Source organism: Echiichthys vipera (genome assembly GCF_963691815.1).
Source record: "Echiichthys vipera genome assembly, chromosome: 4".
Taxonomy (NCBI): domain Eukaryota; kingdom Metazoa; phylum Chordata; class Actinopteri; order Perciformes; family Trachinidae; genus Echiichthys; species Echiichthys vipera.
Genome location: NC_139829.1, coordinates 3,801,466 through 3,826,123, shown reverse-complemented (window position 1 = coordinate 3,826,123; position 24,658 = coordinate 3,801,466). Strand labels below are relative to the sequence as shown.

Here is a 24,658-nt window from a genome sequence, read left to right as displayed (position 1 = left end):
ATTATACACCAATTTGTATGTATTCATGTTTGACCGTCCTTCACATATCTTAAAGCTGCTGTCAGCAAACTCGGTCAAATTTTGAATGTTTACAACTCTCACGCCCCTCCCCCTTCTACCATCGAGCTCCTCTGCTCCCTCCCATCGAGTTCTCGTCAGTGTGCATGCACCAGATTCCTGTGAACGTGCCCGTGTCTTCTCTCATCAATAAACAGCATGGAGTACATGGAGGTAGGCTGGCTAACTTACTAATAGATAGCAGCTGCTAACGTCATTAAGCGTATGTCTAGCTTGAGTTGTGTGCCTGTGATATTGTAACATGCGCGAGCAAGGAGGGAGGATCTGTGGCGTGTGCATGAACTCTGAACTGTGCTGAGTGGAAAGGATGATACAAACGTTTTTTCTAAAACCAGATGATTTATGTTGTTCTATCAGAGCATAGTGTCGGTTTCAGTGAATATGATCAAACAAATGTTGCCGACTGCTACTTTAAGAACCATTCATCTGATCGACTTTACACCGAGGACCAAAGGGAGTGCAGTGTTGAGTGCAAAGTTGATTGGATGAATGGTTCTGGAGAACGCTGCATGCAACACTTTTGGGGGCCAAGCAATTTGTCCACTCCAATTAATACATCGTACCTTTTAAATGAAAATAAAAATAGATACCATTTTAAACAGGTTTAATTTCTACCCAAGAACAATTTATTTTATTTTATTTACTCATAAATATCTCATAAACCCAGAGGGCCTTCTGTTTTAATATGGTGCAGAATGAGACAATGGTAGTGTTTAAAGTAGGCCTATTACATGACTGTAAGAGCTCTAATCACTCACAGCTTTAGGCCACATATGGAGAAGGTCACTTGCTTTCTGTCTGCCAATTCCAAAGTCCTCGTTTTTAAGCGACTAACCCATGTGGCTCATCTTTCCAGTCTGTAGACATGAGATGATGTCCCATGCCAAGAGCATGCAGGACATTATGTAAATCTGTGTGAGTGATGAAGAATGACAAATAAAAACACAGATGTTCTCCTCATTCTCTCCTACATGAGGGATGGTTGTTGTGGCTTTGCTTGGCTCTGCAGAGGAAAAAGTTGGTGAGAGACAGTTTGATTGTTAATAACCTGTCAAACATTTTTTTCAGTTATTAATTCAGTCTAAAGCCATGACAAGCTGTGTCCAAGCATTATCCTTTCCCAAAGTGATATCATATTACACATATCATTTACTATTTTACTATTACTGTTTTAATCTGAATGTTTTAACTTATTTTTAAGTCTGTCTGTCTATGTTTTTCTTTCAATACAAAGTTAATGAGCTATATTTATTATATTGCGGCTTCTCTCGAATTGTTGTGAATTAGACAATATATTACTAGAAACATTGCTTGATTTTTCAAGCTGATGAAACATTTAGTTTAATCAGTAACTATTCTGACTGCAATTTGAATTCAAGCAAAATTGCCAAATGTAGATTCATTTCTGTGAACCTGTGTAGGCCCTGGATACTGGCCCCACATAGAATGTTACTAATGGTGGACAAAATCCTCAGGCTCGCATTCAAGGTAAGAATGTAGTCAAAAGTTCAGCTGAAGATATAATCAAACATTATCTTCCAAAGTCCGTCTGTTGGATGCAACATCCCCTCTGTGTTTCTTACCTGATGAGCTGCAGTGGAAGGATACAACACAACAAGGGAAGTTGGTGCTAAAAAGACTAGACTGGAAGATATCCACTTTAGTTAGAACTCGGACTTCTGAAGCCTCATATTAGTGTTGACTACAAACAAAACTACAATGACAAATAGCTATTTTAATGGAGGCTACATATGTGAGTATAAACCAAGCCCCCACCACAGCGACTTCCTGGTTGATCCAATAAGGAAGTGCCAAAACTGCAGTTCTCTGAGTGTCCACTAGGTTTCATAATAGAGCAGTTTCTTATTGACCCCCATGTCAAACAGGCCGTTTTCACAGCATCATTAAACCTGTTTAAGGCCTGGTACAAAAAACATTCTAGTCTGTATGTTTAGGTCATATCTCCATGACAACACTGAGGGGTGTGAATTTTTCTTGTACCAAGCTAGTTTTTTTTAAATTATTGAAGGTTAAAGTTTATGAAAAATTGGGGGCGTGGCCTCTTGAGTGACAGCTAGCCTCTGGCCCTCACTTCTCCTCGGAGGTATACTTCGGCCAGATGGACGTATCTCCCTCCCCCCAACGTCACATACATGCCCTTTTTTGGTAAGAGGAAATGAGGCAGAGTCAAAGTCTGACAAGATGAAGACTCTCATTGTTGAGGACAATTGGATCAAGTTGAGAGAACGGACCCCGACGTAGAGGCTACGTCCATTTTTATACAGTCTATGGTATAAACCTATTCTTTAACTGTGAGGATTTGCTGTTTTCTTTGTCTTACGGGATTGTAGACTGACAATAAGCAATTTGAAGACGTCACCTGGACTAAAGAACTTGTCATAATCGACGGATTAAATGATAACAAAAACCATCAAAACTGAATTCAGTGCTTAATGGTATGGCAAGAGAATCTTGACCTTTAAGATACTGCGGTTCTACTAAAGCTATGCTGGTTCCAGGTTTATCATTATTAAACGTTTAACTGATTACAGTAATTTACTGGGGATTATTAATGAGTCAATATTATCAGCTGTGTAGTGGGCAGATCTGTTGAACAATGGCGTTATAGTGTTGTCAAGTCGCATTGCATGAAAACTGTAAAATAAATGAATACCTTTATTAGTCTCCTTTTGAGGTACACCGACACTGACATGTGATGCCAAATTACAATGTGAAAATATCAACCCCCAAAAGTATCAGCCTTTTTGCTCTTTTTGCCGAGCTGTGTCTCTGGAGGAAAAACAAGTTGGATTTTTGCTATGGATTGGTTGTTGGTTGCAAAATATTAGTAGCACATAATTGCTAAAGTTAGACAAGGTTAAATTTTTATAGGCAAGCCTCCAAAGGAAAGAGATGGGGCAACAAAAAAATGTGATGCAAAGAGATGCCCTATGTCCTATGTGACACTATCTGCTCTGCTTTCCAGTGATGGCGGAGGCTAATGCATCTTCATCTGGAGCTAAAAAGAGTTATCAGTTACTATAGTTCTGTAATACTATGTTTTTTGTGCACGGAAGATTAACATTAGCATTTCACTTGCGCTGCTCACTTCCTCACTCGTCGGGGGAGGAGGGAGGGTCATAGGTCAGACACGGAGAAGGGGGCCAGGCTTTGGAGGGAGGCAGAGTTGTTCATGTTTAAATTATATAAGTGCTGACCAACATGCCAGAAAGGTAAGAATAGCTTTCACATCACACTACAGAAAAATCTGTTATTAATCACCCAGCTTCCGGAGTGGTAGGCTGATTAAGCCCCAGACCAGATTTAATCTCTAGGTAGGATTGACTGAAGAAAAAATAAGTACATAATGAGGTGGAGCAGGGATAAATATATTTGTTTATGACAGCTGTCATGTTAGGATTTGCAACAGCTGTGTCAGTATTAACATTTAGTTAATTGGGGTATTTGAGTTCATTAGAAAAGACTGTTATTAATGTTATACTCTGTTACTCTATTACATCTATTTAATTGTCTTTTAAGTTTCTATCTATCACAGAGTGAGTTAAAACAATGGTGATTGATCATGTGACCCACTAATGAAAGACCTTGTTGCCTTTTTTAGTATTCAATTCTGAGTGTCTGTGGAGACATTCCCTCTCTAGATGGAAATAAGCCGCCATGTTGGCGACTCTGTTGACAGCCGTTGGTCTGTCAGCCCAGCTCGTCACCAACGGCCATGCTGCGTTCACTTGTAATCAGAAATCAGAAATTCCAACTTCTGACTCAGGCTTGTAGTAAGGACAGAAGTGTAACAAGAACATGTGTGTGTGTATGGATTTAAACGGGTAACATATAGGGGACGGACTGGAAGTAGAGAGGTGAAAGTGTTTCAATAAAGTTTACAAAAGAGCAGAACAAATATCAACACACAAAGTTACAAGATGGAGGCTCTGAAAGAACCATGGACATAGAAAAAAGAACGGACAGCGGACCGAAAATGGCGCCCATTCATTCCAATGGAAAGCTGCTCAGTGGTGCAGGCTCCCCTTAGGACACCGCCATCTTTGCTTCTCGTGAATGCGGGAGGACTTACCAGATGTAGAAATCTTTGCGTTCCCGACGACCATGACCGAGCGCCAAGCACAAGCGAGTTTTTTACTTTGTCCATGAGATAAACTATAGAAAAAACATCGGGCACAATGTTTTAAAAGTGTGAGCAGCAGAGTTGTGTCTCTGCCGGAGCCTTGCACTGGACCTTTACTGAGACAGGAACTAAGCTGCTGAATGTGTTTCACTACTGCTCTTTTAAGCCACGCAATTTCCTTCTCCTGCCCATAACTGGGATTTTGGAAGGGTCTAAAAATATGCCCACGTGCATTATTTTAGTAGAGGGTCTGAAGATAATTATGAGCCTTTCGATTGGTATCTAAAAGAAATTTTGGTGGAGATCTCCTCCTCGCATGTATGGGAGGGAGTGAATGGGCGAATGTGCTTCCGGGCACAGGACCGCCACTTAAACAGGCGAGCTCTGCAGTACCGCACTTGGCAGCTAAGCCCATGGTGGCATACGGTGAGAGCGCCGGCCCTGGGGACTCGCCTGCAGTTATCTTAACGCCATAGAGGCCGCTAGAAATAAAGTATCTCAAATCTTAGTACAACTTTAAGTCTGAATATTCGCTACAGAGTTAACAGGCTGAGTTTTATTGAGGTTCATGTTTGTTGACAATGCCACCCTGTGGTTAAATCGTTGATATTTATCTGTAACAGCATCCACAGCTGACATGATCTACTGTGTGTGCCAGTATGTTGTATGTGAATACACGGATCTTAAGTCACACACTGACTAGCGTCTACCTCAAATGGGTTACCTCCAGTCCACAGCCTGTGCATGTGTAACTTCTTGCCAGGGCACCTGAGATCAAATGAATCAATGATGAAGCATGATGATAATGCTCAATACTGCGACGGCACGCAAAACATATTGCGAGGGGACGCAAATAATTGCAAGGGAATGCAAAAAGAACATGTCTTGCCGTGACCATAGGGGGGCTCCGTGGCAAACAGATGTTTGCTAATTATAGTTCTGTAAGTGACATTAAAGCATTTTGACACTAAGTATGAGCACATGACCTTTGATAAGCCTGTGAACTGGATCGTATATTAAGATGGGGTTGCTTTGGCAATGCTAATTTCCATTTTAAAAGTAATTTCCATTATGTGTAAGCATTGAGCTACCAGACTTAAATTTTTCACTAACCACTGCAATGAATCAAATAAATAGTATGCCTACCATCTAATGGACTAAGCACTATTTGCAGAGATGCAAATGCACAGATAATTTTCTGTGCTGCGTTCTACTACACCATCCGATAAAAGTGTCTGCTCTACTTTGACATGTTGTTGTGGCTTCAAGTACTACCTTACATCACATCCCGCTAAGAGCTATATTCAATCAGCAACCGGGCTTCTCTCAGGGGTTTGAGGGGCCATTTTCTGGCCTTGCTCTCCCACAGGACCAACAAACGGCCGCTCGAGCGACTCACATGCAAATTTGGGGCATTTCGGCAAGATAGACCCGCCTCATTCCGGGTATTCGACCATAGTGGAAACGCACATAAAGTCAATGGAGAGCGGTGTGGGCGGAGCTTTCTGTCTCTGTGGCTCCAGTGCTCACAGAACCATGATTTCAGGCCCACCCACAAAATCCTGAACCCAAAAATCCCTGATCCAACTTCATAATTCAGTATTACATGAATTACAGTCTTTTCACATGTTGAGGCATTTTCCAACATGTAGAATGTGTTTTGAAACTTATCTCTGAATTGCCTTGACACAAACTTATAGTAAATCTGGTAGTTTTGCCTGTTGAATCCTAGTTAGCTATTGTTAACAGTCAGTATGCAGCTACATGTATGCCCAGCAACTAATTGTCCCTTTTGGATGAATCATTGTTTTAATTGAAACAAATTACATTTCTAAAGTTGGCCCACTGTCACTGTGTCAAATGTTCACTGGAGAAGAGCACACTATTTTATAGTGGCCTTATCTATATCTTTAATTTGTTAACTTGAATGTTAGAAAATGCAGGTAGGCTTCATGAGGATGACGGGGTTACTCAAGTCATTTCTATTAAGCATCTATAATTCACTGAGACTACAGAATTAAAAGTGCATTAGCCTACCTTCGGTGTCATAGATGTTCTGGAGGATGTCGTCAGTGTCCAAGCGGTCCTCTGGGAAAAAAGCATAGATTTTGATGTTATAGTCAGCCATCAGATGATAGACTCCCTCCAGAGTGAAGTAACAGTTCCGCTCCTCTTTGTCGTCTTCGTACACGAGCAGTGCGCTCTTCCACGTGAAGTGCTCAAACATCGCGGTGAACGTCTCTGCCATTTTCACGTAGGACGGAGCGATGCGGGTCAGGTGGGAGTATTCGGTGTTCTTGTTGCTGAAGCCGGCGGCCAGGGCACCTGCCGAGATCACCGGGATGTCCCAGTGGGATGCCAGCCTCACCACCGCCGCCGCCTCGTACTCGCACACCGGACCCAGGATCAGGTCCGGCTTGCGCCCGCACGACCTGTCCACCAACAGAAAGAGAGCATCACTGAGACAGTCGGAGTTTTCAAAGTGGATGTTGAAGTGGAACCCGGAGAACTGTCCTCCGTCTGTCTTCAGCCTCTGCTGCGCGTAAAGGATCGCCGGCGCGACTCTTGTGTGTGAAAAAGGGTAGGAATTATTTTGTGGCAAAAATACCAAAACCTCTATGTCCTCGGTGATGGTGTTTGTCATGACTGGGCTCAGGAGCAGTAAAAAGTACACGCACAGTGCGCTGAAATATGGCATGGTGCGACTTTCCCAAAGTGCTGCAGAGATGTTCTTCAAATGTTTCCTCAAGTTGGCTCCACTTGGCAGTGCTCATACAGCAAACAGAAAGCCTTCCGCCGTGAGTAAATGGCTTAATGGTAAAAAATTGTATTTGTCTTGTAAAGAAGCGAATCTGCCTGACTGTGTGTTTTATTCTGCATTGAGAGTTCCTCCGAAGGCTCCTGAACCTGCTCAAGATATTCTCCCAACAGCTGATCCTGCCAGGCGGACAGATCCTTCCAGCTCAGCCAGCAGTCACCACACACGCTGTGGCTCCAGCCTGGAGTTTTGAAGCATCTTTCAGGATTACTCCTGCGTCATCGGAGCGTTGCGCACCTCCTTCTTAAAGCTACACGGCCGCCGAGCTCACAATGAGCCACTTCAACACAGCGCGACTTAATGCAGTTAATAAGAATTATGGTTGTGTACGCCTCAAACAACAAACAAAGGACAGAACTTTTCCTGTGTAGTTTTCAAAGATGCTTTTATTCGTGATGCTCATCTGTCGGGACGCAGCCAGGGTCTAAAAGTAGAAGGTACGCACAGTTTGGAGCAGTTACGAGGGAACCAATGAGGCAGGGGTGCAGATCCGATGTCAGGATTCGGGGTGGGGGGATTCTAAAGTGATTTTTTTTTTTTTGCAACTAATACCATGCCATCATAAAATCACAACTTCGTAGGGGTTTGTCATATCATTCAAACGTACAGCACATGGAATCATTTGCTGTGCTAACCTTTCTTGTTTATTTGTCCTTAAGGGAGACAGCTCTTATCACTGCTTACTAAAGGTTAAATATGTAGAATCTTTATTAAAAGCTAGATTTAAAAATAATAATAATCATAATACACCCACGGGGCATTTTGAGGGGTACAGCATGAAAGTATTGCTTTTCCATTAAAAATGAATTTAGTCTGAATTAATATTTTAAAAGACAAACAACCAGTCCAGTTGTTTTTGACTGAAATTGCTTTGAGGATAACGATGACCTGGACGAATGAGAACATTCACAGGCTTATTTTAAAATGTGTTTGGTGGGTTTGACAATGACTTTATGTCCTGTTCTGTTTCCATTGTAGCAGCCAATAGCGTTGGGTGTTGCTGGTTGCCAGGGTTGTCTGTTGTTGGGTGCAGCTACTGTAGGCTGGCACTGGGTGAAATGGAGTTTACCAACCCTGCAGCTGCTTCGGAGCCTCAGTGAAGGGGGCGTTATTTGTCCCAGCAGCTGAGTGAACAGAGACCGGCAAAAACCAGAGTCAATATAGGCCGAGCATTTACTCCATGGACTGAGAGAAAGGAGAGAAATGCCATTCAAATGCACGCCCAAATGGCTACGTTTCTCCTTGATCGCTAACATCACTTTCATCTTTACTTAGCTGGAACGGCTAATGCTAACTGTCAGTCAAACTCCTCTAATCCTTGTTTTTATGGTGTGATTTTCTGGAGGACGGGTTCGAACAGGCTCAAACAGACTCCGGTCTCCTGTAGCTACTGGGCTGGGTCTGACCAACCTGGCAACCTGAGTGGTGGAAGAATGTTTAAGTAATTAGTAATTAAAGAGTTGTTACTTGTGTTGTGTCGCTCCGCAGCTGGTTCAGAGTTGAACAGGAACCACAGAAAGGTCTCAATGTTCTGGTCTGAAGGTGGACCAGGTCCAGAGCCTGTCAGATGGTGTGATCACCACATGCTGTTGGACATTGTGTTGATTCAGGTTCCAAATGTTGTTTTTGAACATGTGAAGAAGTCTGGAGTATTGAGATGCTTTTTTAAGTCACATTCACATATTTTCAAGGAGTACAGGGCCATAAGACTTATTAGAGTGACGTATCTTAAAATCAAAAATAAATATTAAAACACCCACACACCTACATTGTTTTATCCTTTTTTTTCTTTGTTCCAACATGTTATTGGAGAAAATGCGGCAGTCTGATACACAAACAGGTAAAGCAGAAGGCACTTTCAGTGTTTCCAAGACAGCACGACTTCTTAATCCCTCCAACCCCATCCCCCCTTCCCCTACAGGCTTCCTCAACCAAAAATACATAAGCAAACAGACAAGGACAACATACAACAACAAAAGGTACATAAACAAATCAATAAATATGATAAGGGAAAGAAATAGGAAAATAAAATAAAAAAATATGTCCCCACATTGCGTGATGCAAATATTAAAGATGTTTCAGTACTTTAAAATTGGATTCAATAGCCATTGTACATAAGATGCAGAGCAATCAAAAACAACTGTGTTGTACAGGAAAAGGGTGGCGCACATGCAGTGGACAGATCCATCATATAATGCCGTATATGTCTAAATGATTCCAAATTGAACAAATGTATTTTCAGACTTCACATTCTTCACATTTTAGATTCACATCTAAACAGAAATGATTGAAATGGTGGAAAAAATAATGTTTGACAAACATATTTCTGACTCCACATCCATCTCTGCTCTGCTCCACTACAACACACATGAACCTGTGGTTTCTTACACAGACGCTGATGATCAGCAGGCTTTAAAAAAAGGGCTTCATATTTTCATATTCATCCATATCAATGAATCATGCATAAAGTAGTCCCCTACACTGGGAGGAAAGGAAGATGGAGAGAAGAGCTGGGGCTGAGGAGACTTTATATGAAGACCCTTAAAGACCCTTAAAATGACGATTTACTAATATAACAGTTAAAATGATGATTCACTAATATAACAGTTAAAATTATGATTTACTAATATAACAGTTCAGTAAAATGATGATTTACTAATATAACAGTTCAGTAAAATTATGATTTACTAATATAACAGTTCAGTAAATGATGATTTACTAATATAACAGTTAAAATGATGATTTACTAATATAACAGTTCAGTAAATGATGATTTACTAATATAACAGTTCAGTAAAATGATGATTTACTACTATAACAGTTCAGTAAATGATGATTTACTAATATAACAGTTAAAATGATGATTTACTAAAATAACAGTTCAGTAAAATGATGATTTCCTAATATAACAGTTAAAATGATGATTTACTAATATAACAGTTCAGCAAAATTATGATTTACTAATATAACAGTTCAGTAAATTATGATTTACTAATATAACAGTTAAAATGATGATTTACTAATATAACAGTTCAGTAAAATGATGATTTACTAATATAACAGTTAAAGGTTGAATATGGAGCAGAACACCGCCATCTAGTGTCTCAAGATCGTAGTCGCAACAACAAAAAATAATTCCAGCAGTCGTGTTGCCAGGTTGGTCAGACCCGCAAATCACACCATGAAAACATGAATTAGAGGAGTTTGACTGACAATTAGCGTTAGCGTTAGCCGTTCCAGCTAAGTAAAGATGAAAGTGATGTTAGCGATCAATGAGAAATGTAGCCATTTGGGCGTGCGTTTGAATGGCGTTTCACTGTCATACCTGTCCAAAAAAAGTTAAAATATTTATTCAGACTAAATATATTTTTTTTATGGAAAAGGTTTACTTTCATTATTTACCCCTCAAAACGCTCCGTGGATGTATATAATTATTTTTTAAATATAGGCTGGCTGCTCGATGGAACTGACTGTTTCTAATGTAAGTGATGAACCTTATCGTTGAATGCATTTGATCGGATAAACATGCTCTCGGCTCACCCTTTCAGACAGGAAACAACATGGCTAACTGCTCATTATAGGTAAAGCTTATAAAACTTCATGGAAACAGCAACATACACACACAGACAGATGATGGCAGCCATTTTGGTTTTTAGAATACCTAAGTCTGGTTTTTTTAGTGCTTTGTATGTAGAAGTACTTCAAACAGGACCAGAAAAAAACTTCATGCAGGGGATTTGACATGACTGCTATTCATTTTTTTGTCCCGACAAAACAACCAGAATGGTGTGGTGTATAAAAAGATTGTATAGGCCTAATAGTGTTTGTGACATAAAAAGTTCTGGGTTCGAACATGCATAGAGCTCCTCTCTGCTGCCTACCTGCACACTCACTGTAGTCCCAGCAGTTGTGCTTTCACAAAATATTTCTAAATACACCTCTTTTACATTTGTATGAGATGTATGTAACAATATTTGGATTAAATTATGATTATTTCAAACTGATTGGGGTGAGTGTTTGATACTCAACTCACTGTTTGAATGTTTTGAAACTCAACAGGTTTCCGTGTACCTGTAAAAAAAAAGAATTTCAATGTCTACAATTCTGTAATACAGAGCCAATATAAAATCATAAGATAATGTTATTGAAATCTAGTTTGGAACCAGCGTGAAACTCTTCAGATGCTCTGCAGCTCCTTGTCCTCCTCTCGGCTACAGGATAATAACTGAGATTTTTCTTCTTCAAAATAGAAAAAAGTGTTTAGATACAACAGGAAGTGGACTAGCAATAGATAATTAATTTAATGGACCAATAAATACCATGGATATAAATAGGTATGTTTGAAAAACTAAGCAGAGGCTTACTGCCAACGAGCACCTCTGCACGTGCTTCACACCCACAGATATGTATCACAGCATGGGGAAGTGTGAGCAGCCTGTTCTGTGTAAGTCTGACTTGTCAATGAGGAGAAGAAATCTGTGAGGAAATGTGTGATGTGATTATACTTCAGTTTCTGTACACAATATTATATGTGGAGCTTGTTAAATAGCTCAATTAATTCATGTAATTCATAAGAAGAGTCCCTACACAGAAAACAAAGCACCAACAACGTAGTTAGTGAACCCAGAGTTTATTAAAAGAGTGTTTTAAAGACTTACTTTCTGGCCCCTGTACGAGCTCCTCTCATAGTAAAGTCCATTCAAGTGGATTACCAAAGTCAATCCCAAAGGAAGGAGCCCATTGGGGCTTTGTTTTCTGTGTAGGGACTCTTCTCATGCTGCTGCAGAGGTTTGCTGTTATTTTGAGCAGTATTAGTGGTTAAAAAAGACATTTTATGCCTTCACCGTACTGCCCCGAGCTAATCAGTGTTAGCCACATCCGGCTGTTAGCGACTTTCCGTTAATGTTTCATACACGTAAAAAAATTGTCTCGATGACTCATTTGATGTATGTAAGAGTCAAAAAAGACCATGTGATGATTTTGAGCCGTAATTACTCTTTAACTGTTGCAGCACCAGTTAGATAGATTGATTGATTGATTGACAGACTGTCTTTCGTTTGAGTTACATCTCTTTCAATGGAGGAAGTGTTCAGATAATACAATACCTTAATTAAAGATAATACAATACCTTAATCAAAGATGCACTAATTTAATTAATTAATTAAATTAATTAAAATGTTACGCTTAAAGGCAAGTACATTACACTTGATATTGTTGAGCGACTTGTACTTGATATTTAGCATTGAAATTTACTTGAAAAATTGGATTTTATTGAGTAAATCCTACAAGTTATTTTTTAAGTGTATATTCAGAACATACATTGGGAATTGATGAAGTGAGTCTGTCTGACAGGGCTGTGGGGGAACCTTGAACCAAAAAAGGTTGTGAACCACTGTTATAGGTTGTTTTGAGAGTAGGATCTAAAACAAAGTAGAAACCACAGCTGTTAAATAAGTAGCAGAAATAGGGAGTAGACCTGTACTCATGTACAGTACTTGAGTAGATGTACCTGTGGACCAATTACCAGTGGTCTCTTTGTACGTCTTACGTCATCAAACATCCTACCAACAGAGCTCGTTCTATACAGCACAGAGGTTCAACCTTACAGGGACCGACTTCTGTGCAGCTCTACCTCTGCTCAGGCAGCGCCTTGCACTTATCATGGCTCATTAGCATGTGTCACTAATGACTCACCAACCAAGCCTCTCAGAAGACACATTTTGTTTGCTGGCAAGTAGAGTGGAATTTGCTGACGTACATGCCAATGTTTTCCACAGCTCTCATTACACTTAAAATCATTAAATCATTACATGAAAAGGTAAGGTATTATATTGAATGTGAAGCGTATAATGTCCAAATAACTCACACAACACGGAGATATTCTGCAATTATGGTCATTAAGCTGAACTCAACACCTTGTCATGTAATGACATGTTTTAGCTTCGTCTGTGGGAACTCGGTCAGATCATTGCTGGAGAATTTTCCAGGATATGAGAAGACATCCTGCTGCACAATACCTGCAGGCTCTGCTCTGTTTGTGTGTTTTAGAATCCACTGTGCAGACGATGTGTTTTTCTGGCCACTGATGTTGTTTTTCTTTTTCTTGGTCTTTTCTTGCATAATGACTGCACCATTGTTATAGTACAGTGCTCATGTACACATACTGTACAGCCAATAGTGTTATAGGCAGCAGATTAATACCCATTTTCCCCCCATCACAAATGACTGGAATGTCCACATATCTTAGCCATATAGTATAGTTGTGCTTTGTACCTCGTATTATCTGAATTAATTATTGAGCTGAAACAAGTTGCCATTTCAGAAAATTAACTTGATATTTCAATTCAAACATTGATATTTTTGGGAGCATCCTTACAGCAGTCGCCCCATGTCAAGAGGCTGAAGGTCCTCCAGGCAGCGGCCACAGGTTCGACTCCAACCTGCGGCCCTTTGCTGCATGCCCCCTCACCCCATTTCCTGTCTGTCCTATATAATAAACTGCCAAAAACATAATCTTTAAAAAATTTATATTTTTGGCCATTAAGCAAATAAAAATACTAAATATTTGCTTGTTGCAGTCTGTAAAGTGTGAGGTCCCTGGCAATCTTCTGCAGATATGTCCAGAAATCCAACATTAGATCCCAGAGGGACATCTGAGCATGTGGTAGGTAGTCAAAAACCTCTGCCCCATGAGGAAAATAATTAGTGAGGAACAGAGAGTAAGGTGGAAGGAGAAGTGAGACCACCCTGGGATGAGCTGTAAACCATTCTGAGAGTGGAAGAGAATGGTGAATTATAAAATGCCTCCTTTCCTCAGCTGGCTGATCAGTGCTGTATGTCTCAATATGAATTTGTAGATATTGCAGAGTGTAGGAAACTTCAGTCTTATCTCCAGGTTATGGTCTTTACAATAGTAATCATATGAAAAAGGTGTAGTGGTGGTTGACTTTGAGTGAGAAAACTTGTGAGGAGTTTGAAAGATGTGATCACTGGGTACATTTTGCGTCGAAAGCAGTAAAAGGTGATCCACTGTTCAGTCCACATTGACTGCAGCTGTCCTGACTTTGTAGAGAGTTTTGAAAAAGTGAACTCAGTATTGAAATACTGATGCATGTTACAAATAAAATAAAATAAACGTAAACAATGGTAACATTCAACAGCTGGAGCCATAGAACCACTGCAGGAACAGGAGCACGCTGACATCCATATGTTACAGCGGTTCCTCACCCATTTGTGTGCTGTTACTGACATCTGGTGGTCATTGTTTACAAGTGGAGGCAGTCATTGGAAACATTTCTAACCAGATGTGTGGTCTGATGTAACATGTTTGTTATTGTGTTCATTTAGGTATTCATTAGAAATATAGTATGCTTCTTATGAGGAAAATGAAGACAGAGAATTAAAGTTAAAGTGAAATTCCAGCGTAAAATCATCTTATGGTCTTTTTCGACACTTACACAAATCAAATAAGCCATCGAGACAGTGTTGTTCTCGTCACAGCTATTAACAGAGAAATCCGGTAGAGTCGCTAACAGTCGGACGTAGCTAACACTGATTAGCTCGGGTAGCAGTACGTAGCAGTACGGTGAAGGCATTAAAACGTCTTTTTTAACCACTAATACTGCTCAAAATAACAGCAAACCTCTGCAGTAGCATGAGAAGAGTCCCTACACACAAAACAAAGCACCAATGGGCTCCTTCCTTTTGGATTGACTTTGGTAATCCACTTGAATGGACTTTACTATGAGAGGAGCTGGTACAATTGCCAGTAGGTAAGTCTTTAAAACACTCTTTTAATAAACTCTGGCTTCACTAACTACTTTGTTGGTGCTTCAAGGTTAATTGAATGCACCATAACTCAAGTACAACATTGTGACAAAGTTGGGGCGGCTGTGGCTCAGTTGGTAGAGCAGGTCAGCCAATGTCTGAAGGGCCAGTGGGGTCAGCGGCCCTACTTGTGTCATGGTCGTTGTGTCCTTGAGCAAGACACTTCACCCACCTTGCCTTGTGTGAATGTGTAAGACTGCTGTATGTTTGAGGAGGGGCTGTAGGCGCTGATTAGCAGCCACGCTTTCGTCAGTCTGCCCCAGGGCAGCTGTGACTACTACGTAGTTTACCACCAAGGTGTATGTCTCTTTTCACGCCTTGACTTCTGTAGCTCCCTCCTGGCTGTTCTGCCGGCCTGTGCCATCCGACCTCTGCAGCTCATCCAGAATGGAGCGGCTGGACTGGTCTTCAACCTTCCTAAGTTCTCTCACACTACACCCCCCCTCTGTTCCCTTCAACGGATCAGGCCCAGCTTACATCCAGGACATGATTAAACCTTATACCCCAGCCCGCCCACTCCGCTCCCTCACTGAGAGGAACACAGAGTCACTTGACTAAGTCACGACTGTTTCCCGTCCTGGCTCCCAAACGGTGGAACAAACTCCCCATCTACATTCAGAAGGCAGAAAATCTACACATCTTCCACCGCAGGCTAAAAATACATCTCTTTCGACTGCAAATAGATAAATAAAATGTAGCAGTCTATAGTTTGGCATATTTGAAGCCAACACCCTTATTTAATACTTGCTCTTTTGGTTTGTACCCTAATTGTTAAATGCATTTATTGGACGTGGCTTTTGACAAAAGCATCAGCTAAATGAAATGTACGTAATGTAATGTTATTGTACAGGCTAGCATGAATGGTATGACAACTATCAGCCATAGATCTTTTCACATACTGATTTTATTTTAAAAAACGGATTTCTTTAGTGTTACAAAGTAAATCTACTGTAAACAAACTGCACTTCCAATCTGAAATAAATCATAATTCGGCAATGCACACCCCAAGTGGTCCATCCAATTTGACCTATTTCTAAGTACAAACACATGTATCAAGACAAAGAACGAAAACTCAAATGAAGTCCATCAAAAAATATGTAAAAAGTGGGAAATTGCTTGTCCTCGGTTCTACTGCTCGTCCATACCCCATTTCAGAGGGCTGTTTCACATTGGTCAATCTCAGGAGGAGTCCACATCCTTGTTCATTAGATTCAGGTATTCAGCTTGCGAATGAGGAGGTGGTTGGGCCCTTCGTTAGTGGCTTTGATGATTTTCCAGGCATCATGGTGCATGAGGCCCTCCAGAGAGCAGCCGTTGATAGACAGAACTTCATCCCCAACTTGGATAAACCCGGACAGTTCTGCAGCACCTCCTGGTGAAGGAGGACAGCGGTTAAAGATACACAAACCTATACAAAACTATTTGTCATTTTGATTGGTTGCCAATCTCAAGAAGGTAGATGTCATCTAGTATGAGACTGGAGGAGAGGAGAGGATAGCTGGAGAAGAGAGGAGAGGAGAGCTGGAGAAGAGAGGAGAGGAAAGGAGAGGAGAGGAGGGGAGGGGAGAATGGAGGAGAGGAAAGGAGAGGAGAGCTGGAGAAGAGAGGAGAGGAGAGATGGAGAAGAGGTTTGGTTTTCAAAATCCCTTTATTTCACTATTTCAGGGACAAACCAGGTGATTTTCACCTCAAACACAATGAAACAAAACCATTAAACATCAATAAACAGATATTAAAAGTGAATGCTCAGCTCCCCATCACTGCTCACAGAGCACAGCACCTCCCCAACAGCCCACATGTGGCTGAAGGCCTGCACATTATCCATCATACTGTAATAGGTGTGTTCCACCCTCAGTCTGGCTTTCACCAGTCCTGCCAGAACAGGCACCGGCTCCACACAGCCAGCGTCCTGGACCCGGTTCCTGCGGGTCAGCCAGATGGCCAACTTAGCAGCACCGGACAAAAAGTTCAGCAGGAGGTGCACAGCCTTCTTCTGAACAGAGTACTTTTGACCAAAAATAAACAAAGCAAAAGAAAACTCCTCCCCAAAACCCTTTCACCCAACTTTTTAAAAGCAGGAACAAGGCTGAGAGACGAGGACATTCAATGAACAAATGTTTTAAAGTCTCAGCTTGAGAACAGAACACACATCCCTCCCCCAGCTCCGGATCAAGGTGCGCTCTGTACCTGTTTGTAGCTATCGCCCCTTGCACAACCCTCCACTGGAGGTCAGCTGTCCGCTTTTCAACGGGCAACTTGTACAGGCAACGCCAACTGCCTTTCGGGGAAGAGTCCGGACCAAAGAACTCAGTCCACCTCGACTCCTTTACTCCTTCCAAAGAGACAAGGTTCAACTGCTTCACCAGAAGTTGGTAAAGTTCTCTCTTTCCTGCTTCTTGGAACTTCTTGAGGAGCGGGGTTTTAAAAGAGAGCAGCTGGCCTCCTCCTTCCTGCCACTCCCCCACAGCTGGTGTGATCGACAACGCAGGGAAACTGTAGCTGCCGTCCTCTATCCACTGGTCACACAAGGTGGCATCCTTAACAAAAGTCCTCAGGGACTGTGGCAGGGCGGCACGGACCTCTCCCACCACTCTGGTGACCAGCCTGAGAGAGGAGATGCTGCAGTGGGCTCTCATGTCTTCCACAGACGATGTTCTCAGCAGATGGCCCACCTTTGTAAAACCGGCCTCTCTCAGACTGTTCCGCAGGCTGGCAGACTCCAGTATTTGTGGTCTCAGGCGGTTGTTGAAAAACAGCGGCTCCTCAAAAACCCACATACCTGGAACTCCATCCAAGGAACTTGCAGTCTTACCGCCTGCCACGCCTGCAAGGCCGAGGAGTAGAAAGGCGTCAGTGTGGTCAGGTCCACCTCGTTGAGCTGCAGGAGGAACAGCTGTTTATCATAGCCCAACCTGCCAGCACGCCTTAGCAGTATCTTGGCCGTGTCCAGCCAACCCGGGCCACAGGCATAAAGAAGTCTCTTTGCAGTTTGCAGCCTAAAAGCAACAATCTTTGCCTGGATATTTACTAGCGCCTGTCCCCCTTCAGCTACAGGCAGGCAAAGGACTGCTGCCGGACCCAATGTGGACCAGACCAGAAGAAATCCACCATATCCCTTTGGATGTCCTCGATAAGGCCTCTAGGTAGTGTCAGAGCAGAAAGTCTGTGCCAAACGGTCGAGGCGACCAAGTTATTAGCAACCAGGACTCTTCCTCTATAGGACAGCTGAGGTAGCAACCATTTCCACTTAGTTAACCGAGCGCACACCTTTTCCTTCACTCCCTCCCAGTTCTTAGCTTGAAAGTCCTCTGCCCCCAAAAACACCCCCAGAACTTTCAAGCCGTCCTTTCCCCACTTAAGACCACCGGGCAGAATGGGCACTGACTTATCTCACCACTCTCCAACCAACAGAGCTTCACTTTTTGTCCAGTTCACTCTGGCAGAAGAAGCTCTCTCATATAAGGAAAGTGTGTCCTGCAAAAACTTAACATCTTCTTGGTTAGAGACAAAGACATTGACATCATCAGCATATGCAGATAAAACAAAAGAGCGGTCGAGATCAACAGACCCCGACAGTGACAGACCCCTGAGCCGACCCCTCAGACTGCACAGTAAGGGCTCAATGGCCAGGCTATATAACTTTCCTGACAGAGAACAACCCTGTCTTATTCCTCTCTGTACAGGAATTGGCCAACTCAGTCAAGCCCCCACTGTGCACCACTATACAACATACTAACCCATGACAAAAACCCTTCACCAATACCAAACGACCTGAGTGCAGAAAACAAATATAAGTGATCCACCCTGTCGAAAGCTTTCTCCTGGTCCAAGGAGACTACTCCAGCGTCAACATTGTGTGATCTACATATGTCGATGACATCACACATGAAAAAGACATTATCCATGATAGACCTGTCGGGAACGCAATAAGTCTGTTCCGGCTGTATGATAAGCTCCAGGATGTTATTAGGCCTGTTGGCTAAGGCTCTGGAAAGCACTTTGTAATCCATACAAAGGAGAGCAACTGGCCACCAGTTCTTTAGGAGGGCCAGGTCTCCTTTTTTTGGTAGCAGCGAGAGCACGGTTCGCTGACAGGACACCGGGAGAGATCCTGTTCTAAAACATTCTAAAAACACGGCATGCAGGTCAGACCCAACGGTGTTCCAGAAATGGCGGAAGAAATCAGCTGAAAGGCCGTCAATTCCAGGCGCCTTCCCCGACGTCATCTGGTTCACTGCAGTTGTGAGCTCTTCCAGTGACAGCGAACGATCCAAGGTGGATTTCTCCTCCGGGCTCAGCTGCGGAAGACCTCCCAGAAGCTCTTGACGACACTCCAAACTGCAGTCCTCTGCTGAGTCCTCTGATCACTGTAGAAACTGACTGCATGACTCCTCATCTCATCAGGGTTGGTGGTTGTTCTCCCTCCCGGAAGCCTGAGACAGGCCATGTGCTTCCTCCGCACAGTAGATCTTTCCAGGTTGAAAAAGAAAGAGGTTGGAGCATCCATATCTCTGAGCTGAAGGAAACGAGACCTGACCAAAGCTCCCTTCACCCTTTCCTGCAGGAAGGAGCTCAACTCCAACCTCTTCTCCTGCAGCTGTTGTGCCACAACTGCATCGGGGGCCCTCTGAAGGCCCTGCTCCAGACCACGGATGCTGGCCTCTAGTGCCTCCACTGCAGCCTTTACCCTAGTGGTGGAGTAGGATGTGTACTGCTGACAAAAGAGCCTTATTTGAGTTTTTCCGACATCCCACCACTGCCTCAAAGAGTTAAAATTGTTTTACCTTAACCTCCACTGCTGCCTAAACATGTTAAAGCTTTGACAGAATTGTTCATCTTGGAGAAGTTTGTCATTAAAAGACCAGAGGGACTTCACTCTTTCAGCAGGTGTGGTGATTAATGAGATGAGAACCAGGTGGTGATCTGTGAAACCAACGGGGATGATATTACTGAGGATTAATCTGGAGTTCAGGCTGTTTGAGATGTAAATCCTATCCAGTCATGCTGTACTGACTCTATTGTTGTTGCATCTAACCCAGGTGTATTGTCTTGCAAGTGGATGTTTGATTCTCCATGTGTCCAGCAGATCTAAGTGAGTAATAACAGCTTGCAGACTTCTAGCAGAGTGCGGGTGCGGCTCCTCACTTGTCCTGGCCATTGTGAAATCCAGGGTGCAGTTAAAATCCCCACCGATGATTATTTGGTCCTGGCTGTTGTTCCTCAGCTCGTTGTCCAGCTGGTTAAAAAGAGCGACTCTCTGTGCTCCCTGATTAGGGGCATAGATGTTAACGAAGCAGAACACAGAGCCCTCAATTTCAGCCCTGAGGATGAGAAGCCAACCCTTCACCACTTCAGTGGAGGCTAAAACAGTCACGTTAGCTGCGGTTTTAAAAACAACAGCTACTCCAGCGCTGTTACTGGAGCCGTGGCTGAGAACAAAAGGGCCCTTCCACCATAAGCCCCAGTCAGCCTCATCGGCAGGAGTGGTGTGTGTTTCCTGCAGAAATAATACGTCAAGGTTAAAGCGCTTATGTCCCACATCTACACATTCAAAACACTTCATCTGTCCTGAACTCGCGTACACCATGTATGAGCCGTCCCCGTGCTTCACTCTAAACGACAGCTCCAGGGTCTGAGTGAGCGAGTCCAGGAACATGAACACCTGTCTCCGCAGAGACTGAACGTGCTTCAGTTTGGGATCTTTGCATCCCAAACGGGATGGGATTAGTGGTAAATAATCCCATTGAATAAGTGACACTATTATCACATGTTTACAGATTAAGGACAGGGCAGACTTGTAACACAAACAAACTTGGCATTTTCATACTGAAGGAGGCCCATAATACAGGCTCCAGCCCTGTGAACAGTTCTACACACCACTACATTGTCACTGAATCAAGACAGATGTCCGTCCTCCATAGAGCTGGGTCTGTTCAGCAATCCTGCCTGTCAAAGGTTTTCATTGCCACTGTGTACACAAGATTGCTGGATTAATACTGCACATAATAATAATAATAATAATAATAATAATAATAATAATAATAATAATAATAATAATAAATGATTATTATTATTAAAGATAGTGCGACTTGTTGCTGCTCATGGGGACATTGTTGGGTCTCTATAAATCGTATAAGTCAGAGTGACTTTATTTAAAGTGACTTGAGATAACTCTGTTATGATTTGGCACTGTAAATAAAAATAAAATTGACTTAGATTATAGATGAATTTCCAACTTTAACATGCATTTTCTGAGAGAAAAAAAGGTCACCTTTAAAGATGCGTTTGACGATGAGAGGCATGTCTCCGTGGCTTGAGGACTTCCCCCCTTCCAGACTGAAACCCAGGCCGGCAGAAGACTTGTGAAGCTCCACCGTTAAAGCACCGTCTGGACCCACATCCACCACTGAGAAATATTCAACATCCAGTATTACAAATGTGAAATATTAACATGGATGGTTCATAAGAAGTTCCTGCTGACCTCAAGATATGTGACTAGAAATGTGTCCTGTAGGTCCCCATGAGTCTCCTCTTTACAGACATGTCCACCTTATGATAATCCCAGACAGTTTGGAGATAAAACCTGCAGTTCTTCTCCTGCCGTACAAATGTGTTATTTTGGAGTATTTTGTGGCTTGAGGACTTCCCCCCTTCCAGACTGAAACCCAGGCCGGCAGAAAACTTGTGAAGCTACACCGTTAAAGCACCGTCTGGACCCACATCCACCATTGAGAAATATTCAACATCCAGTATTACAAATGTGAAATATTAACATGGATGGTTCATAAGAAGTTCCTGCTGACCTCAAGATATGTGACTAGAAATGTGTCCTGTAGGTCCCCATGAGTCTCCTCTTTACAGACATGTCCACCTTATGATAATCCCAGACAGTTTGGAGATAAAACCTGCAATTCTTCTCCTGCCGTACAAATGTGTTATTTTGGAGTATTTTAATATTTCTGCATACTGGGTCCAGCCTTGAAAAGCACAAACTGGGTCTGACTGAAAAGAGGAGTCCAAATCCCAGCATGAAGTTTTCTATGGTGTTCCTTACGAGCCTTTGGTGCAGCCGCCCTCTCCATCTGGAATGCACTTCCCAGCCATGTCGGCAACGCCAACGCTCTTCCATCCTTCAAGTCAGCCCTCAAAACTCACCTTTTTACTCTTGCTTTTAACCTTTAAACTTCATTTTTCTTGTCGTTTCTTTTTGTTTTGTTGTGTTTTATTTAGTTGATATTGTTTAAGTGTCTTTGAGCATCTTTTCCATGGTGGAAAAATGGTTAAATGTTCACCTTATTTGTGTAACAAATGGTAATAATCCAAAACCTGCTGTCACAGCTTCATGCGATATAATTGGGCATGGCCATCATCATATCATCATATATCCATCATAATGTTCTTGTACACGCTTAACTTTTGAATGACCTTAAACACTTCTATGTGGTGTATACTGTTGACCTGCCCCTGGGCAGCTGACTGGTGACTGACAGGACAAGCAGATCAGAGTGCTTTGAAATAAGTTTCATAGGTGACATTTATAGAAAGGTAACATTACTACTAACATTACACACTTCCCATTTTAAAATTCCATACTTTTCCAGACTTCACAGGATTTTTCAGTCAATATTAAACATCTGAATACCAATTTTTAGATGCTCATTATGTAAAAAAGGGTTTAAAAATCCAACTTTTAACACGTATGAATAGATGTTTTTTGCTGCTGCATGCGGCTTACAATTGCCACCTCCATCATGTTGGAGATGTGGAAAGATTTCAAGCCTAGTTTGCATCTTTGTTTTTCTCACTGTGTATCGTTTATATTTTTCTTCATGAAGCCAGCCCTTGGACACTCGTTGTTGACGGCAACAGGTGGCTTACTCAACAACATGTAATGTAAATGAGAACTGCAGTCGCATGGTGAACGGTAATCATGGTAACCTGACACCATTCTGCAGCAGCTTGATTAGTTTCATATCAGCTACAGGTCGGCTGTGTTGTGTTAGTAAACTTGTTTTGATTTGTATATATTAATATATTTTATTTTAGAAAGTGAGATAATAGCCTGGAAACAACACAAACATTTCTCCAAACTCTTTTCCCTTTTTCCAAACTTATCCAGGCCAGGAAAAAATTCACTACTTTTCCATACTGCATAGGGACCCTGGGTTTAGACACAACAGGGAAACAGTGGCTGTGGGGATAAACTACTTTGCCTCATGATGATGAGCAGGTCTATCAACACTGACACAGATGTAAGCAGAGGCCTTACCTGCCCCGGCTTCCAAAGACGTCTTTGTGGCAGAACACTTTTCCTTGAGCTGGCCAGCTGCGTCATGTATGTCAGAGACACTTGGTTCACCCTCTCTCCAAATGACGACTAAGGCTTGATTGGACAGTCTGGCTTGATGAAGGCAAGACACAGCCTCTCCATGGGATTTACCCCCTAGACTTGTGCCATTAATGGATAAAATGCTGTCACCTTTCTGGATTGTGCCTTCAAGGCTAGCTGTTCCTTTAGTGAAGACCCGGTGAACCTGGACACAAAGGTATATGTTACAGGATTACCACCTGCTGCCCAGAGACACTGGCACCATCTGTTAAAACACAACCAGCAATGTCTCACCTACATCGCACATGCATTCTTTTTGCACCTCAACCCTTCAACGCTCTGCTCAACTGTTTGGCAGAACTCAACCTGATTGAGTCTCTACCATTGGGTTTAGGTGTTATACTAAAGAAATTCACTAGATGTCACTGTGTATTTAAATGGTCTGCCTTCTCAGTTCACCTCCTTCAGGACGTGAGTGACAATCACAGACATTAGGGCCCTTTGTGGCATACTTTTTCAACATACTATAATTTCAGATTTTACTGAGTAGATTGATGTAGCTATATATATTTTTTTTAAATCTAACAAGAAACAAAATACATAGCCCTTTAGACTGATAAGAAAACTCCCAAACCCTCTTGTCCCATTCCCAACCTAACCAAATATTACTACCATCAGCCACGCGAGAGCTTTAAAGCTTTTAAGAGACTGCCACCACCCCAACCACATAAGAACATCCACAGAAAAATAGATCACTACTTTAAAACCTGTGCATGGTAGAACAGGATGATATGGATACAACATAACATCTTGATACTTTGTATTGTGATGATATAATGCAGGGTCAGCAACCTTTTTGATATGAAGTGCCATTTTTACAGTTTCTGGTAAATCAGTGTACCATATCAACATCAACCCGCCACCTGTGCCACATTCTGACAATGAGTATTAGCCAATTGGAGGCAGAGTTAGGCGGGTCTTCATGAATGTAGAAGACGAAAAAGTAGTGATGTCCAAACAAAGCTTCATGAAGCTATGTGAAGTATTTTTTCATTTTCTGCGCCCACTAGATGGAACTCACTGTTCAACAAAGGGATGAAAACACAACGAATCACCAGTCCTTGGGCCTTTTTTCTTTAGACCATGAGCTCCATCTAGTGGCGTCATAAAATGAAGAAAATACTTCATGAAGCTTCATTAGGAAAAAGTCAAAGTACTGTAAATATCAGACCGCGCACCAACCATTGGCTGTGAAAAAAGGTAATTTAGCATGTGGAGGAGAAAGAGTTACAACATTTCCCCAAAAAGTCCTTGCACACTTGTTGCTAGGGTGCCATTGGTTAAGCTGCTGAGCGCCAATAGTGGAACCTCACCCAAGGTTGCTGACCCCTGATATAAAGATATTTATACATGATCTCTCAAATGATTATGGAGTAATGATCAATATACTTATTGAGCAGTA

The 24,658-nt window shown here is 42.2% G+C and overlaps 2 protein-coding genes across 2 annotated transcripts in view; both read right to left on the bottom strand.

Moving 5' to 3' along the window:
• The window catches only part of npr3 (natriuretic peptide receptor 3), a 53,895-nt gene extending 46,737 nt beyond the window's left edge, over nt 1-7,158 (bottom strand). The window contains exon 1 of the mRNA XM_083913219.1: nt 6,260-7,158. Coding sequence (XP_083769345.1) covers nt 6,260-6,920 — 661 coding nt within the window. The 5' untranslated portion in view covers nt 6,921-7,158. The remainder of the gene's footprint in view (nt 1-6,259) is intronic.
• Nucleotides 7,159-15,804: 8,646 nt separating this feature from the next.
• The window catches only part of pdzd2 (PDZ domain containing 2), an 84,813-nt gene continuing 75,959 nt past the window's right edge, over nt 15,805-24,658 (bottom strand). The window contains exons 24-26 of the mRNA XM_083912543.1: nt 23,137-23,401; nt 21,139-21,273; nt 15,805-16,239 (exon numbers count right to left, since the gene is read on the bottom strand). Of these exons, the coding sequence (XP_083768669.1) occupies nt 16,079-16,239; nt 21,139-21,273; nt 23,137-23,401 (561 nt within the window). The 3' untranslated portion in view covers nt 15,805-16,078. The remainder of the gene's footprint in view (nt 16,240-21,138; nt 21,274-23,136; nt 23,402-24,658) is intronic.